The sequence below is a fragment of the Acomys minous genome (assembly GCF_964271855.1).
Source record: "Acomys minous genome assembly, chromosome: 15".
NCBI classification, from domain to species: Eukaryota; Metazoa; Chordata; class Mammalia; order Rodentia; family Muridae; genus Acomys; species Acomys minous.
Genome location: NC_140497.1, coordinates 51,544,291 through 51,559,068, shown reverse-complemented (window position 1 = coordinate 51,559,068; position 14,778 = coordinate 51,544,291). Strand labels below are relative to the sequence as shown.

The window sequence follows — 14,778 nt, the reverse complement described above, 5'->3', positions numbered from 1 at the left end:
ACTATGACTTAGGCTTCTTACAAAAGAAAGCATTTAATTTGGGGGTCACAGCTGCAGAGGGTTGGAGTCCATGACCATCATGGCAGGAAGCATGGCGGCAGGCAGGCACGATACTTGAGCAGTAGCTGAGGGATCACACCCTTATCTGTAAGTATAAGGCAGAGAGAGCAATAACTAGACCTGGCGTGGACCTTTGAAACCCCAAAGCCCACCCCTAGTGACACAATTCCTCTAAGAAGGCCACACCTCCTAATCCTTCCCAAACAGCTCCACCAACTGGAAACTTATGAGCTTCTCATTCAAAACACCACAGGGAGGAAGATCCCTGTGTCTGCCAGTCCTTAGTTAGTGAATGCCACGCTGAAAACCCACTAATGGAGGTTAGTTTAATGTAAGGGGAAGCTCCAGCCTTCCCAATATGGCAAGCTCAATGCCAATATCCTTCTTTGGAAGAGGGACAAAAATTAAAGGATGACACATGTGGTTTGATCATGGGTGAGACAGTGTGGCTGGGCAAAGAAAGTGAGGAAGCCAGAAGCCAGGTCAGGATATTGTATTTTATCCCATGAGCAAAGAAACGGTTAATGGCAATGCTCAGAGGAAACATTTTTTAATTAAAGTTTCATTTGCTTTTATTTTATATGTGTGCCTCTCTCTCTCTCTCTCTCTCTCTCTCTCTCTCTCTCTCTCTCTCTCTCTCTGTGTGTGTGTGGGGGGGGGGGGGAGTGAGTGCATGTATGTGCACACAATGTGCCTGCCTGGTGTCCCTGGAGGCCCAAAGATGGTGTCAAATACCCTGGAGCTGCAGTTACAGATGGCTGTGACAGATAGATATGTGGATGTTGGGAACCAACCCTATAGCCTCTGCCAGAACAGCAAGTGCTCTGAACCACTGAGGCATCTCTCTAGACACCAAAACATAATTTGATATACACTTCCAGGAATCAATGAACAAGGACAGATACAGACTCACAATCCACCTCTGTCTACTAAGACAGGAAACAGGAAAACTGGGGGACCTGGGAAGTGTAGAGGTCTATTGAAGCCTCTGGTCAGCTGCAGAGCAAGAATTCTGTAGCATTAGCATTTGCTGTGAAGACGTTATTATTGAACTGTCTCAAAAAATAATGAACCACACCTCAATGACCTTACTCATTTTCCAGACATTTCCTGGGAATCTCACAAACAAGACTAAATCTTTGTTTACAGTAAAAAAAAATCTTAACTTTTCCTCAGCGCAGCTGACCCAGGATTTTACCTTATCAGCTGTAATCCTATTCAATGTCAGTGTGTAAGAGTCAGTCTGTGGCTGCCTTTAGATTCCTTAGCAACCCTCGGACCTTCAAAAACTATCCAAAGCCAGCATATATGGCTACTAAAGACACCTGCGGGTGATTCACATGCCAGAAGCCAACACTCTAATTCTCTAATGTCTGCCTTTCTTCCAATCTTTGTGATTACAACCTATTTCTTAATGTGTGTGTGTGTGTGTGTGTGTGTGTGTGTGTGTGTGTGTGTGTTTTAAGAGAGAGAGAGACCTAGAAAAAAGACAGAGAGAGCTTAGAGGTGAATATGAGTGTGCACTGGTGTGAGTTATGTGTTCTGTCTCACACATGAAAAGGACATGGCTTCTTAATCCTCTGTAGCTGGCCCAAGAGCTTCTGGAATCTCCTAGCATTGCTTCCTATTTCTGGTATTCACCCTAGGATTCCAGATGTGTGTACTGATGTTTCTATGTAGGCTTTAGGGATTTGAACTCAGGCTGTCGTCACACTCTTGTGGCAATCACTTTTTTCCCCCTTAGCTATCTCCTCAACCCATACATAAGATGTTTGAGGACAGGGAATTACATAAAAGGCCTTATTTCAAAAGAAACAAAAGGGTGGGTGCTGTAGGGATGGCCCAGCAGTTACTGCTATTGCAGAGCACACAGGTTTTGTTTTCAGCACCCGTGTTGGAGTTCACAACCATCTCCAACTCCAGTTCCTGTGGGTTCAGCGCCCTCTTCTGACCTCCATGGGCACTGCATGTACACAGTGCAAGTGAACTCATGTAGGCACACCCAGACATACATATAAAAATTTAAAGATGTAAATATCTTGTATTTAGGCTCACATGTGTGTATATAGGTGCATATGTATGTACATCCATATGGAAGCCATAGGACAACTTCCGGTATCTTCCTCAGTTACTCTGTATTTTATGTTTTAGTTTTGGTTGGTTGGTTTGTTTTGGGTTTCCCCACACTTTTCTTTTTCTCTTTCTTTTTTACTTTATGTATATGTAGCTTTATCTGCATGTACATCTGCACACCAGAAGAGGGCATTTGATCCTATAGTACTATAGTTACAGACAGCTGTGAGCCAACATAGGTGTTGAGAATTGAACTCAGGACCTCTGGAAGAGCAGCAAGTGTCCCTAAGTGCTAAGCCATCTCTCCAGCCTCGTGACCTTGCTTTTTAATACAGGGTCTCCAGCTTTGCCTCAAGCTGGCCTGTTGTCTTGGCTGCATCCTGCCTCTAATCTCCCCCCTCCCCCCCCCCTGCCCACCGCACTGGTATTGCAAGCATGTGCCTCAAGACTGGCTAGTTTACTCGGGGTCTAGGGACAGAACTCAAGTCCTGCTGCTTATATGATTAACAGTTTGTGAGCTGGGCACCCCTCTGGCCCCAAAATTGTCTTCAGAAAAGCTGCAGCTCTGCTTCATACTGGCTTCTCCTGAAGGTCTTTTCTGGGACCAAGGTAAGAAGCTAGCTTTACCTGAGTGCGGACCCCTAGGAGATAACGGGACTTCTTATAACAGTGATATAGTGTCCAAAGCTGTTTAATGTTTTCCATAGCAACAAACTCTTTGTGAATGAAAAGTAGTGTCCTGCTCTGAGTAAGAGAAAATACCGATGAGAATGGGAGGTATACGTGAAAACCCAGGATGTGTGTATGGTGGGTCAGGGAGAGCCCAAATATGAAAAACATTACTTACAACAAACAGAAGGCTTCTTTGATCTGGTGTTGTTTCATTACATTTTATTTAGTGGCTGTGGGGGATGGAGTGAGTGTGTAAGTATATGGATACACTATGTTGGGGAGTGTGTGTGTGTGTGTGTGTTTGTGTGTGTGTGTGTGTGTGTGTGTGTGTGTGTGTGTGTGTGTGTGTGTAGGTGAGAATGCCAATGAACACCTGTGAATGTCAAAGGACGATTTTCGAGAATCCCTTTTCTTCCTCCGCTATGGGAGACCAAAAATTGAATTCAGACTGTGGGGCTTGACAGCAAGCGCCTTTACCCAGTGAGGCATCATATCCGCCCACCTCTTCTCTGCCTCCGTGAACTAGATTTGATTACACATTTTTGGTAGCAGAGGAAATCATCACTAAGAAAAAATACAACTAAGATGGCATGATCTCAAAGACGTGTTCTTCTCCCATTGTGAGTACCTAGAAGCTTTGGGCTTCTGTCACCGCAGGCTGTTTCCACGCTGCAGTGACTCCCAGGTTTGCTGAGTGGATGCTTGGAAGGAAGCACAGGCCTGCAGCGTCCAGAGGCCACAGGCTCAGTAGTTTCCAGTGAAGGTGTTGGAAGTAAAACATGAAACTGCCTGGCTTCCAAATAGGGAGTTCCCAAATGTACTTCATTTAAAAAAAAAAAAAAAGAGGAAAACTTGTCTAAGGAAAAGGATAAATGGCCCTGACTGGGCCAATTTGTAGATTTCCTACTAATACGCCCACTGTTAAGACTAGTTGTGTTTTCCTGCAGTGTTTCTGCTTTTCGCTGCCCCTGACACACCTTCTGCCTTTACGAGCAAAGTTATGAAGGCTATAAATGAGATCAAGGTCATCGTATCAAGAAGCCATTAACTTAACAGAGAAGAGATAAGGCACAAGGCCGCCTTGGGTTATTTCTGAGGCCAAGTTTCCAGTTTGTTTTAGATGAAATCAAAATATGAACACTCCCGGCATGCCTGTCTTAGGGAGGCAGGGGCATCAGTAAAGTTGTCCTTAGACAGAGTTATCAACACACTTAGTCGCAGGCCGGTGGATGTGCGGACACAGCACGCAGCACATTTTGAAAGCTGGTGAGAAAGAGTCCCTCTGCATGGACTCCAGGGCATAACTGCAGCAGCCAGCCAGTAAACCAGTCAACAGAAATGTCTTCGGACGGAATCCGAGAAAAACAAGCCATTCCTGTGGTGCTCGTTGAGCCTTCTCTGTTCACAGTCGTAATCCCAGCAAACAGCATCCTAACCCCGGAGACACCACACGCATGCGCCGTCTCCCAGACACCACACGCATGCGCCGTCTCCCAGAATATGTATAATACAGATAATTCTGTTCTTTATTCAAAATCTGGAGGGTAGTCTGGGAGCTGAACAAGGTGTGTCCTAAGTCAGGAGGTAAAATGATGTCACTAACAACCTGGGTTCATTTAAACAGAAGTTGTTAAAGGTCAGTAACTCTACAGTTAGGAAGAGATGCTCGAAGCTCCAAAGGGGATAAAAGCTGCTGGGCCTGTTGGCTAGGGCCCGTACCCCACAGCTAGTGGGGCAGCTGACAAAGGAAGGTCATTAATTCAAGGTCTCCTAGGGTTATGGAGTGTATTCAAGGAAATCTAGGCCACTTCTCAAAGTAAAAACATGCTAAGAACACACCTCACTTAAGTGTTTTAAATATTCTTTTTTTTTTTTAATTTAAGAATATGGTTCATTTGTGAGCTCTTGTGTAGCATAGAACTCTCATGGTGCAAGCACACATAGAACTAATAGATTTATTAAATTTGTTATACACTACTTTAAAATCTCACATGCTGCTGGTGAGATAGTGGTAAGTCGAAGCGAAGGCCCTGCTACCAAGCCTGGTGGCCTGAGTTAGTGTCCAGGGAGCGTAATGGAAGGAGAAAACCAACTCCCAAAGCCGTGTTGTCCTCTAAGCTACACACACACACACACTTTATAAAATACAATTGTACAATGAGACATTGCTACATAATTCCAGCACTTAGGAGAAAGCAAGAAGAACCTCAGTTTAAAGCCAGCTTGGGCAGCATAATAAGAGATTTTTTTTTAATGCAGATATTTTTTAAATACATAATGAAATTATGTGCAGTTTACATTTTCTTATATAAAACATTTTTCTCTCATTTTGCCTTTTATTGAAAATAGATTCTTTCCTCATACAATATATCCTGACTGCAGTTTTCCCTTCCTCTACTCCTTCTAGTTCCTCCCTACCTCCCCTCCCCTCCAGATCCACTCCCGTTCTGTCTGTCCTTAGAAAAGAACAGGCTTCTAAGAGACAACGGCCAAACGTGGCAAAAGAAAATGTAAGACAAAACAAAAACCATATCGATGTTGGAAAAGACAAACCACCAGACAGAAAAGAGCCTGAGAAAAAGCACAAGACTCGAAGACCCATCACTCGCAACACCCAGGAGCCCTGTAAAAACACTGAAGTGAAAGCCAGTGTGGTGGCTGTAGTGCAGGCCTGATGCAGACCGGTGCAGGGACGGTGCATGCTGCCTCAGTCTCTGTGAGATAGAAAACATTCCTAAAGACAAGAACCGAGCTGAAGAGATGGCTCAGAGGTTAAGAGCACTGCCAGCATTTCTAAAGGTCCTGAGTTCAATTCCCAGCAACCACATGGTAGCTCACAATCACCTATAATGAGATCTAGTGCCCTCTTCTGGGATGCAGGCATACATGCAGGCAAAACACTATACTTAATAAATAAATGACTAAATAAATAAATCTTTAAAAAAAAAAAAAGACAAAAAAACAAGCCAAATACCTTTCACGAGGCACATAGATAGTCACAGGTAAGGGACTAAGATACAGTCATTCATGGTTGTTGTCATTTTTAAGACAGCTGCACTACCCAGCCCAGGCTGTCCTTGAACTCACAATGATTCTCCCACCCCAGCCTTCCAAGTGCTCAAGTGCTAGGATTACAGGCATCTGCCATGATGCAGCACTCTGAACTTCTCCTTGGCCCTCCCCACTCGACAACTGACAATCTCCTGAAAGGCCAGGTGGTGGCATGTGTCTGCAACTCCAGCATTTGGATGCTGAAAGAGAAAAGATTGCAAGTTAGAGGCTAGCCTGGGCTAATTAAGGGGACCCTCCCCCATACCTCCACCCCCTCCCATCATCAAACAAACAACTTAAGATGCTGTCAAATCCTGCTGGGACCAGTTGCTTCTGGCAAGAAATGCTGTGCTCAGTGTTGTGGATAATTCTCTTTCCATGCCGTTCTGCGCAAGACAAACTGTAGAGACTGGCCAGCAGCTGCCAAGCACAAAGGGAAGTGGGAAGGTTAACCACCAAAAAGCGGGGGAGTTTCTGGGGAGAGGATCTTGTTCTTGTCTGGATGCTGTAGTGGTTTCCTCCCTGTGCATGCCTCGGGACCCATGGCCCTTCTACCTCCAAAATCAGCTTCTTCACCTTATGGAAAAGAAACTTTTTAAAGCACATAGAACACTCTCTCTGGAACACTATAAATGCAAATGCTGAGGTTGAGATGTACGGCTTCAAAGGACTGCCATCCAACCCCACATTAACTGGGGAAGTTCCACATTCTTGTATCAATTTCAAATAAGTTAACATGAAATGACCATAAAACATATGAACAGGGGCCAGTGAGATGGCTCCGCAGTCGATGTCCCATAAGCCTTCCGCCACTGTTTAATTACCAGGACCAACACTGCAGAAGGAAAGACCCAACTCCCCAAGCTGTACTCTGAACTCTACATAAGAGCTGGGAGGAGATGCACACACATACCCACACACACAGACACAGACACACTCAGACACACACACACACACACACACACACACACACACACACACACACCACATACAGTGAAACCATATACATATATACATGCACACACACATACATGCACATACACACACACACATATATGGTTTAAATTGAATTTATCTGTAAACAAAGTTTAACTGAATTATCTATGAACAAACAGGGGTAACAGTACATAGAAGGTTTCTCTGTGTAACGCTGGCTGTCCTCTCTAGACCAAGCTAGCCTAGAACTCAGATCCACCTGCCGCTGCTACACAAGTACTGGGATTAAAAGCATGCACCACCCTTGCCATCCCAAAGGGTGCTCTTACAGTAAATATTTCAATGAAAGAAATTTCGAGACCTTTGCTTTGTTTTTGCGTTTTCAAGACGGGGTTTCTCTGTGTAGCCCTGGTTGTCCTGGAACTTGCTCTGTAGACCAGGCTAGTTTTGAACTCAGAGATCCACCTGCCTCTGCTTCCTGAATATTGGGGTCAAAGGTAATTTCCACCACTGCCTAATGAATTTATAAGAAAAAAAAATTTTTTTTTCTTTTTTGGTTTTTTGAGACAGGGTTTCACTGTGTAGACTTGACTGTCCTGGACTCACTTTGTAGACCAAGCTGGCCTCGAACTCACAGAGATCCACCTGCTTCTGCCTCCTGAGTGCTGGGGTTATATATAGGTATGCGCCACAGGAGATCTTAATTTCTAATATGAGACTGTATGTGAATAGAAAAGAATCCATCCGTCAGATGTTTTATGAAAGATGATATACATCTGGCTGCTGGGAAAAAAATTAATGTGTACAAACATTTTCATTTTATTTATATGAACCTACAGAAAAACATCAAAACTGTAAAACAGAGAAGTAGCTTTCTTGGCTTTAGGGGAGCTAGGACTACAGCCTATTGCTTTAACTTGGAGGAAAGGCCCAAGTTCGAGTGTCCCACAATCAAAAAAAAAAAGTTTTAATAATTAACCTTCGAAGTGCAGCTTTAGTGACAGAATTCCAGGCATGACACGCCCCCCCCCTGGCCCCCCATCCCCGGTCATGCATAGCAAACCGTTCTGCCTACTGTCTGATGAAAGGCAAAGAATGGTGGCCCTAAAACCAAGCCAGGAAATCCACACCAGCTACGAAGAGAGCTGGGGTCGGGAGAAGGCCCCTGGGAAGTGGGCCTAAGACTGGAGGAGTTGTAATCAGGCAGAATGTTCTCACTGTTCCCTGGGGAGAGGTAAGATATATGGCTGAAGGACAAAAGACATTCCAAGCTGGAAACCAAGACCACCCGCCTTTAAGTCACAGACTAAGGTCTCCTCCTTTGGCATGCTCTATCCAAACTTCAGAACACCGAGCAGTTTAATTTATCTTTGGTAAATGCAACCACTAAATGCCGCGGGATCTTGATATTTTCGAAAAACATGCTACATGTCCAGATAAAGTATTCCTTTTGACTCAGAAAGGACCATTTGATGAGCGTAGGGAAACTTTGGAAACGTAACATAATGGCTGTAAACAGGGAGTTAGATTCTTGATAATGAATTTCGTAGGAATAGCAAACAGCTGCGAGGCCAAAGGGCAGAAGAACAACGCATGCGCAGGATAGACGACGCTGCCGATGTCTCCCTTCAGAGAGCACTGAGGCGCAAGGAAATCTAGCTCGGCAGTCTCATGTGCCCCTTAACCACGTGGGTACCCTAATGAGAGTCACTGTGGAATTGCTGAGAAGGGGTATGCCACAGCTGACCTTACAGGATTGATGGCTTACACCTTCGGAGACCTCGGTGTTTGGAAGAGCCATCCCCAGCATGACGCTGTCTCCACTATCATCAGCTGCGGTTGTAGGTATTGCCCAGCTGGGGACTTTGGACTTGTTTTTAACCCTCTGTGAAGTTCAAATACATTTTTAATTTTTTTGAGTTAGAGTCTCACTATGTAGCTCTGGCTGGCCTGGAACTCAGGGGAAATCCGCCTCTCAAGTGCTGAGTTGAAAGACATACATCACCATGACTAGTATACATTTGCATTTAGGGGTGTGTGTGTGTGTGTGTGTGTGTGTGTGTGTGTGTGTGTGTGTGTGTGTGTGTGTGTGTGTACACACATACCACAGTGAGACTGTGAAGTCAGAGGACAGATGTCAGGAGCTTCCTTCTGCTTTCTCTCCTGATTGTGCTGTCCTGCAATACCCGACCACATCTGTGTTATCAGTTTGCTGAGGTTCTGGTTTTTTGAGGGGGGCTTTTTAGAAAAATAGTATGCCGAGCAGTGGCAGCACACTCTTTTAGTCCCAGCACTATGGAGGAAGAAGCAGATGGATCTCTGAGTTCGAGGCCATCCTGGTCTACAGAGAAAGTTCCAGGACAGCCAGGGCCACACAGAGAAACCCTGTCTAGAAAAACCAAAAAGAATAGAGAAAAAGAAAGAAAAATAATATATTTATTGAGGATCATGGTAAGCTGGAATTAAAGCTACTAATCCCTAGTGACACTTGGGAAGATGTTAAATCCACTACCAAGATTCTTGCAATTACCAAGAGGGGTTTAGAGAAAGAATGCAAGCCTCGTGTGATGCCTCCTGTCTTCAATCCCCGCAAATAGGACAGAACTGAACAGTCAACCAGGACTACAGAGCAGAACCCTATCTCAAAAACCGTCACACATACATTTATAAAGAGAGAATGAGACTCGGTCTCCAAATAGTGAACACATTATTGCTCTTGTGTTTCCATCTGCTGATGCCCCGCCTTTTCTTTTATTTCCTTCTTTCCTCGTCTTTCCTGTTCTCTTACCTTTTTTCCCCTTTTCCTATTTCTTTCTTTCCAAGTTAAAAATATGAATCCTGGCTTTAAAAAAATTTAAGCCTAAATCCAGTGGAGACAGCCCCAGTGCTTACTGGGATCTCTCTTCCTTGACAGCTCATCTCAAAAGAACAAGAGTTTACTTGACTTAGAAAACGAGAATTCTAGATCTTTTTAACCTCAACCTCTGAATCCCTATCTTTCCAGAAAAGGGGGATTTATATAAACATGTGCACACTGTTGCCTGCTTGAGGATACAAATGTATCTCATTCGGCTCTAGCTTAATCACTCCTGTGTTTGAACAAGTCAACCTTTCAAAGGAGAGACTTAGAATGCAGCCTTGCCTTTTGGTTTAGACACATAGTATAACCTATTTGGTAGAGTGCTTGTGTACAATTGTATTATCTTGGGACCTTGTGTTATGGTCAGATCTTCAGAACTGTAACACCAGGCTCACCCAGGGCTACACACTTAGCTATTGGTTCACCCCTCTTCAAATACTCTTCCCAGAATCTCGGTCGTTTACTTTCAGGAAAGCTTAGCATGACCACATACTTTGCAGACGCCCTTTGAACTCCTTGCTTTCACTGGGAAATGGTACAAGCAACACTGGTGTGCTCTGAACTCCATGCTCCTGGCTTGGAAGAACATTTTTAACACCATATAATAGATGTGGTGATGGGTATGTTTCAGGTACTCATTGATCAGTCTAACTGCTCCGCTTTTGCTCACAAGAGCGAATTCTTCTGATGATTAACAATATTCAAAAAAGCAGGGTCACTGAGATGGCTCAGTAGAAAAAGGCATGTGTGGCCAAGTCTGATGACCTGAGTTCAGTCCCTGTGGGACCCACATGGTGGAAGAAGAGAAAAAAAATCCCACGGGTTATCTTCTGCCTTCTATATGCGTACATACTCTCATAAAATAAAATGAATGCAATGTCATTGAAATTTTTTAATATATATTTAGAGTCTAGAGGGAAGGCTGAGCAGATGAAAGCACTAGCTACTCTTTCAGAGGACCCAGGATCAACTCCCAGAATCCACATGGCCACTCACAACCATCTGTAACTCCAGTGCCAGGGAAAGGAAAGCACTCGTATGCATAAAATAAAAAAATAAATAAATGTTTTAGGAACATACTCTTTCCCCAAACACACACACTCACAGTCACACACACACACACACACACACACACACTTTTGTTTTCTTATATATTAAAGCCATAGCCATATAGAAAAGAATAAACAGAATCACAGAAACTAATTCCAAGAAGGTGCTGCTGATGGAGAAAATTTTTGAAATCAACTATTAGTGCCAAGTCCTAAGCTATATAGTGGCATACACCTACAACTCCAGTAGATAAGAGGAAACTGAGGCAGGAAAATTGCAATGAGTTCTAGGCCAGCCTGAACTACAAAATGAGATGCAAAAAAAAGAAAAAGAAAAAAAGAAGGAGAGAATGGGAAATAGTGGGCATGTATTATGATGTGTGTAATCAGGACACATTGTTTTATTTGTATAAAATTGAATATATATTTATTGTATAAAAATAAATATGCTTTTTCTCAAATTTTTTAAATCTTAGCCGGGCATGGTGGCTCACGCGTTTAGTCCCAGCACTCAGGAGGCAGAAGTAGGCAGATTGCTGAGAGTTCGAGGCCAGCCTGGTCTACAAAATGAGTCCAGGACAGTCAAGGCTACACAGAGAAAACCTGTCTCGAAAAACCAAATATATATATATATATATATATATATATATATAAATTTTAAATCTTGTATGTGTATGTCCGGGTAAATTTTTGTGTAGCATGTATGTGTAGGAGCCCACGGAGACCAGAAGAGGGCACCAGAGGCTGCAAGAGCCACAGTGTGGGATGGTTGGAAGCTGAACCTGGGTCCGCTAGAGAAGCAGTCTGTGTTCTTAACTGCTGAGCCATTTCTCAAGCCCGATTACGCTTTGGGGGAGTTTGGTTTGGTTTGGTTTTTGTTTTATAAGACAGGCTCTCACTAAGTAGTCTTGGCCAGCCCAGAACGCACTACGTAGACCAGGTTATCCTCAAAGTCCAAGATCCACCTTCCTCTGCCTCGCAAGGCTTGGATTAAAGGCCTGTACCATCAGGTCAGGCCAGGGATGTAGAGTTTTAAAATCTTTTTAATCTGCCAGGTATGGTAGCACATGCCTATAATCCTAGCACTTGGGAGACAGAGGCAGAGGATCTGGAGTTCAAGGTCATTCCCAGCTACACAGTAAGTTAGCAAACCAGCTCAGGCTACGTGAAACTCTGTCTCGACGATGACAAAAAGAATGACCATTTGAGAATTTCTCACAAACATAGCTGCACAGGCTGGAGAGATGGCGCAGCAGTTGAGAGCACGGGCTGCTGCTCCTGAGGACCTGGGTTCTACTCCTTGTACACACGTGGCGGCTCACAACTCTGTCCAGCTCCAGGGGCTCCCACGCCTTGTGCCCTCCTTGGGCAACAGCCACACAAGTGGTGCACAGACACACAGTCAGGAGCAACACTCATATACATAAAAATAAATAAATGAAATATGAAATGCTATGACGATCAAAACAACAAATGGGAAATCTGAAAACGTATAACACCTGGCCTCGCTCCAAATGACTTCATATTTAAAAATTCTTCTTAAATAGATTACTCTCTGAGTAATAAACCAAACTCTAAAACTGAATTATTTACATGTTTTACAGATGGCAAAATCCCTATTAAAGTAATCTAATAAATTGTGCCATATGAGTAACTTGCTTTAAGTAGCTTCGCATGAACTTGTAAATTCTTAAGACTACAAATAAAGTTAATTAGCATCAGTTTTGACTCTTATTACACCCGTAACCATGGTTTCTGAAAAATAAAAGAAAACCTCAAAGAGAACAAAGTCAGCTTTAACAAGAAAAATTAAAATGCTTAGGGCTAACATTTTTCCAGTCAAATAAGAAATAACTTTATTCATTAGTTTGGGGTGTGTGTGTGTGTGTGTGTGTGTGTGTGTTATACAGGAATGATGCTGGTGCACAGCACATGTTCCTGTGTGCATGTGTATGTGGAGGCCCAAGGAGATTGTCCAGTATCCTACTCTGTCACTGTCCATCTTATTTCTTTAAATTTCCTTGCAGCAAAGAGGGCAGCCAGGGGACCTCAGTAAACCTTCAGTGCCATCATCACCGGTGTGCACATTACCACATCTGGCTTATTACATGGGTCTTGCCATATGAACTCTGATCTTCATTGTTAGAGAGCAAGCACTTTTAATCACTCAGTCTTCATTCCAGCCCAGTTAATGGTTTTTACTAGAGGAAAGTCTACATTTTAGTATAATTGTTTCTATTGATATGAGAGAGAGAGAGAGAGAGAGAGAGAGAGAGAGAGAGAGAGAGAGAGAGACAGAGACAGAGAGAGAGACAGAGAGAGAGACAGACAGAGACAGAGACAGAGAGAGAGGCGGGGGAGAGACAGACAGACAGACAGAGCATAAGAGCATCATGACTGGTTAGGTGTGGTGGTGCACGCCTTTAATCCCAACACTCGGGAGGCAGAGGCAGGCGGATCGCTGTGAGTTCGAGACCATCCTGGTCTACAAAGCAAGTCCAGAACAGCCAAGGCTACACAGAGAAACCCTGTCTCAGAGGGAAAAAAAAAAAAAAAAAAGAGAATCATGACTGAGGCAGCCTTTGCAGCCCGTGCTGTCCTGGAACTCGCTATGTAGTTCAGGCTGGCCTCAAACTAATATCCTCTCGCTTCATCATCCCAAGTACTGGGAAGCCTCACCTTGATCCCCTGGCTTCTGTCTGTTGAATGCAAGTGGTACAGGGGCTCACTACCACAGCACACTCTGTTGTCTGCTCCTACATGTGATCTCTCTACTGGTCAATGGAAAATCCTCATTATACCAAGTCCTTCAATAACTCAAGTTAAGTTTGTACTTTCTTCTCAGTGGTTAACTTTGTTTGTTTGTTGCAGAAGATGACCACCTCCTAAAGGAAAGGAGAAAGAAAAGAAAAGAGTTTAAAAAGAAGAAAAATTGCTCAGAACACAGAATTGAAACAATGTAGCGATGAGCTCAAGGCCACCGGTGAAAACACACAGAGGTGCCCCTAAGGATGCAAAGGAAGTGGTCCCTGGGAGGTGCTTACCTGCAGTGCTTAACAAGCCATCAAGACCAAGGACATTAAAAGAAGCCATCAGATCTTCCAGGATGACAATAATCACTAGGACTCAACACAGGATCCAGCTTCATACTGTCATTCATTACTCTTGTTGCAGCTTCACACATCCTTATTGAAAATATATTTATAATGCCTACTGTGAGCACTGGCTGTCAATAAAGGAATACAAAGTAAGATCTCTTAAGGAAGAGAAAATATATGTATTATAATCTAGTCAGAGAAAACAACAATAACGGGACTGTGACTCAGTGGTGGAGTGCTTGCTTAGCATGTTTAAGGTTGTGAGTTCAATCCCCAGCAATGACAAACGAACAAATAAACAAACAATCATATTTTTAAAAAACTATGTACATGTGTGCATATCTGTAAGTCGGCATGTTCACAGATGCCCACAGAGGCCAGAGGAGGCCGTGAGATCCCACAGCCTGAGTCACCAGGATGCTGAGACCTGAACTCAAGTTCTGGGCAACAGCAAACAGCTCTTAATGCTGAGCCACCTCTCCAGCTCCAAGAACAATACATTTTAACTACTTTGTCTTCAATTGGGTATGCCCAGCGAAACTGAAAAGCTTTGAGTCTTCTGTTGTATATTAACAGTTAACCATGTTACTGTTTCATCTATGTCTGAAATAAACACTAAAGGCAAAATTATATTTCCAGACCCCTAAGGTAGAAATGTGACCTGTTCCTATCAAATAGAAATATTATATTACCATTGTTTCAAAATTTTTAAGGCCTAAAAGATACAGTTTACACAGACATGGGGGGTCTTGGGAGGAGAGGGAGGGTTTTTTAAAATGTTTATTACATGTTTTTCCTTATTTATTTTGTGTGTCTGCCTGCATGCACATGTGACTCAGTCTGCTGTATGGAGAGACTGGAGAACAAATTGCTGGGGTGGGAGACTGCACTCGGGGGGCAGGCTTGTGGCTAACACCTCTACCTGCTCAGCCATGTCACCAGGCCATGCACGTTTCTGTAAACGCACGATTCTAGTACT

The 14,778-nt window shown here is 43.6% G+C and overlaps 1 protein-coding gene across 3 annotated transcripts in view; it reads left to right on the top strand.

The window, feature by feature from the left end:
* SMIM31 (small integral membrane protein 31) overlaps positions 1-14,407 on the top strand; it is a 42,479-nt gene extending 28,072 nt beyond the window's left edge. The window contains exons 1-2 of one of the 3 annotated variants that reach the window (XR_014775082.1): positions 7,873-8,026; positions 13,573-13,653. Coding sequence is in view for 1 of the 3 variants with exons in the window: in XM_084759825.1 (XP_084615951.1) it covers positions 13,573-13,664 (92 nt within the window). In the remaining 2 variants the exon portion in view is untranslated. Of the gene's footprint in view, positions 1-7,872; positions 8,027-8,543; positions 8,634-13,572 lie in introns of those variants that run through there. The other 2 variants (XR_014775081.1, XM_084759825.1) reach the window with 2 other exon arrangements.
* The last annotated feature ends 371 nt before the right edge of the window (positions 14,408-14,778 follow it).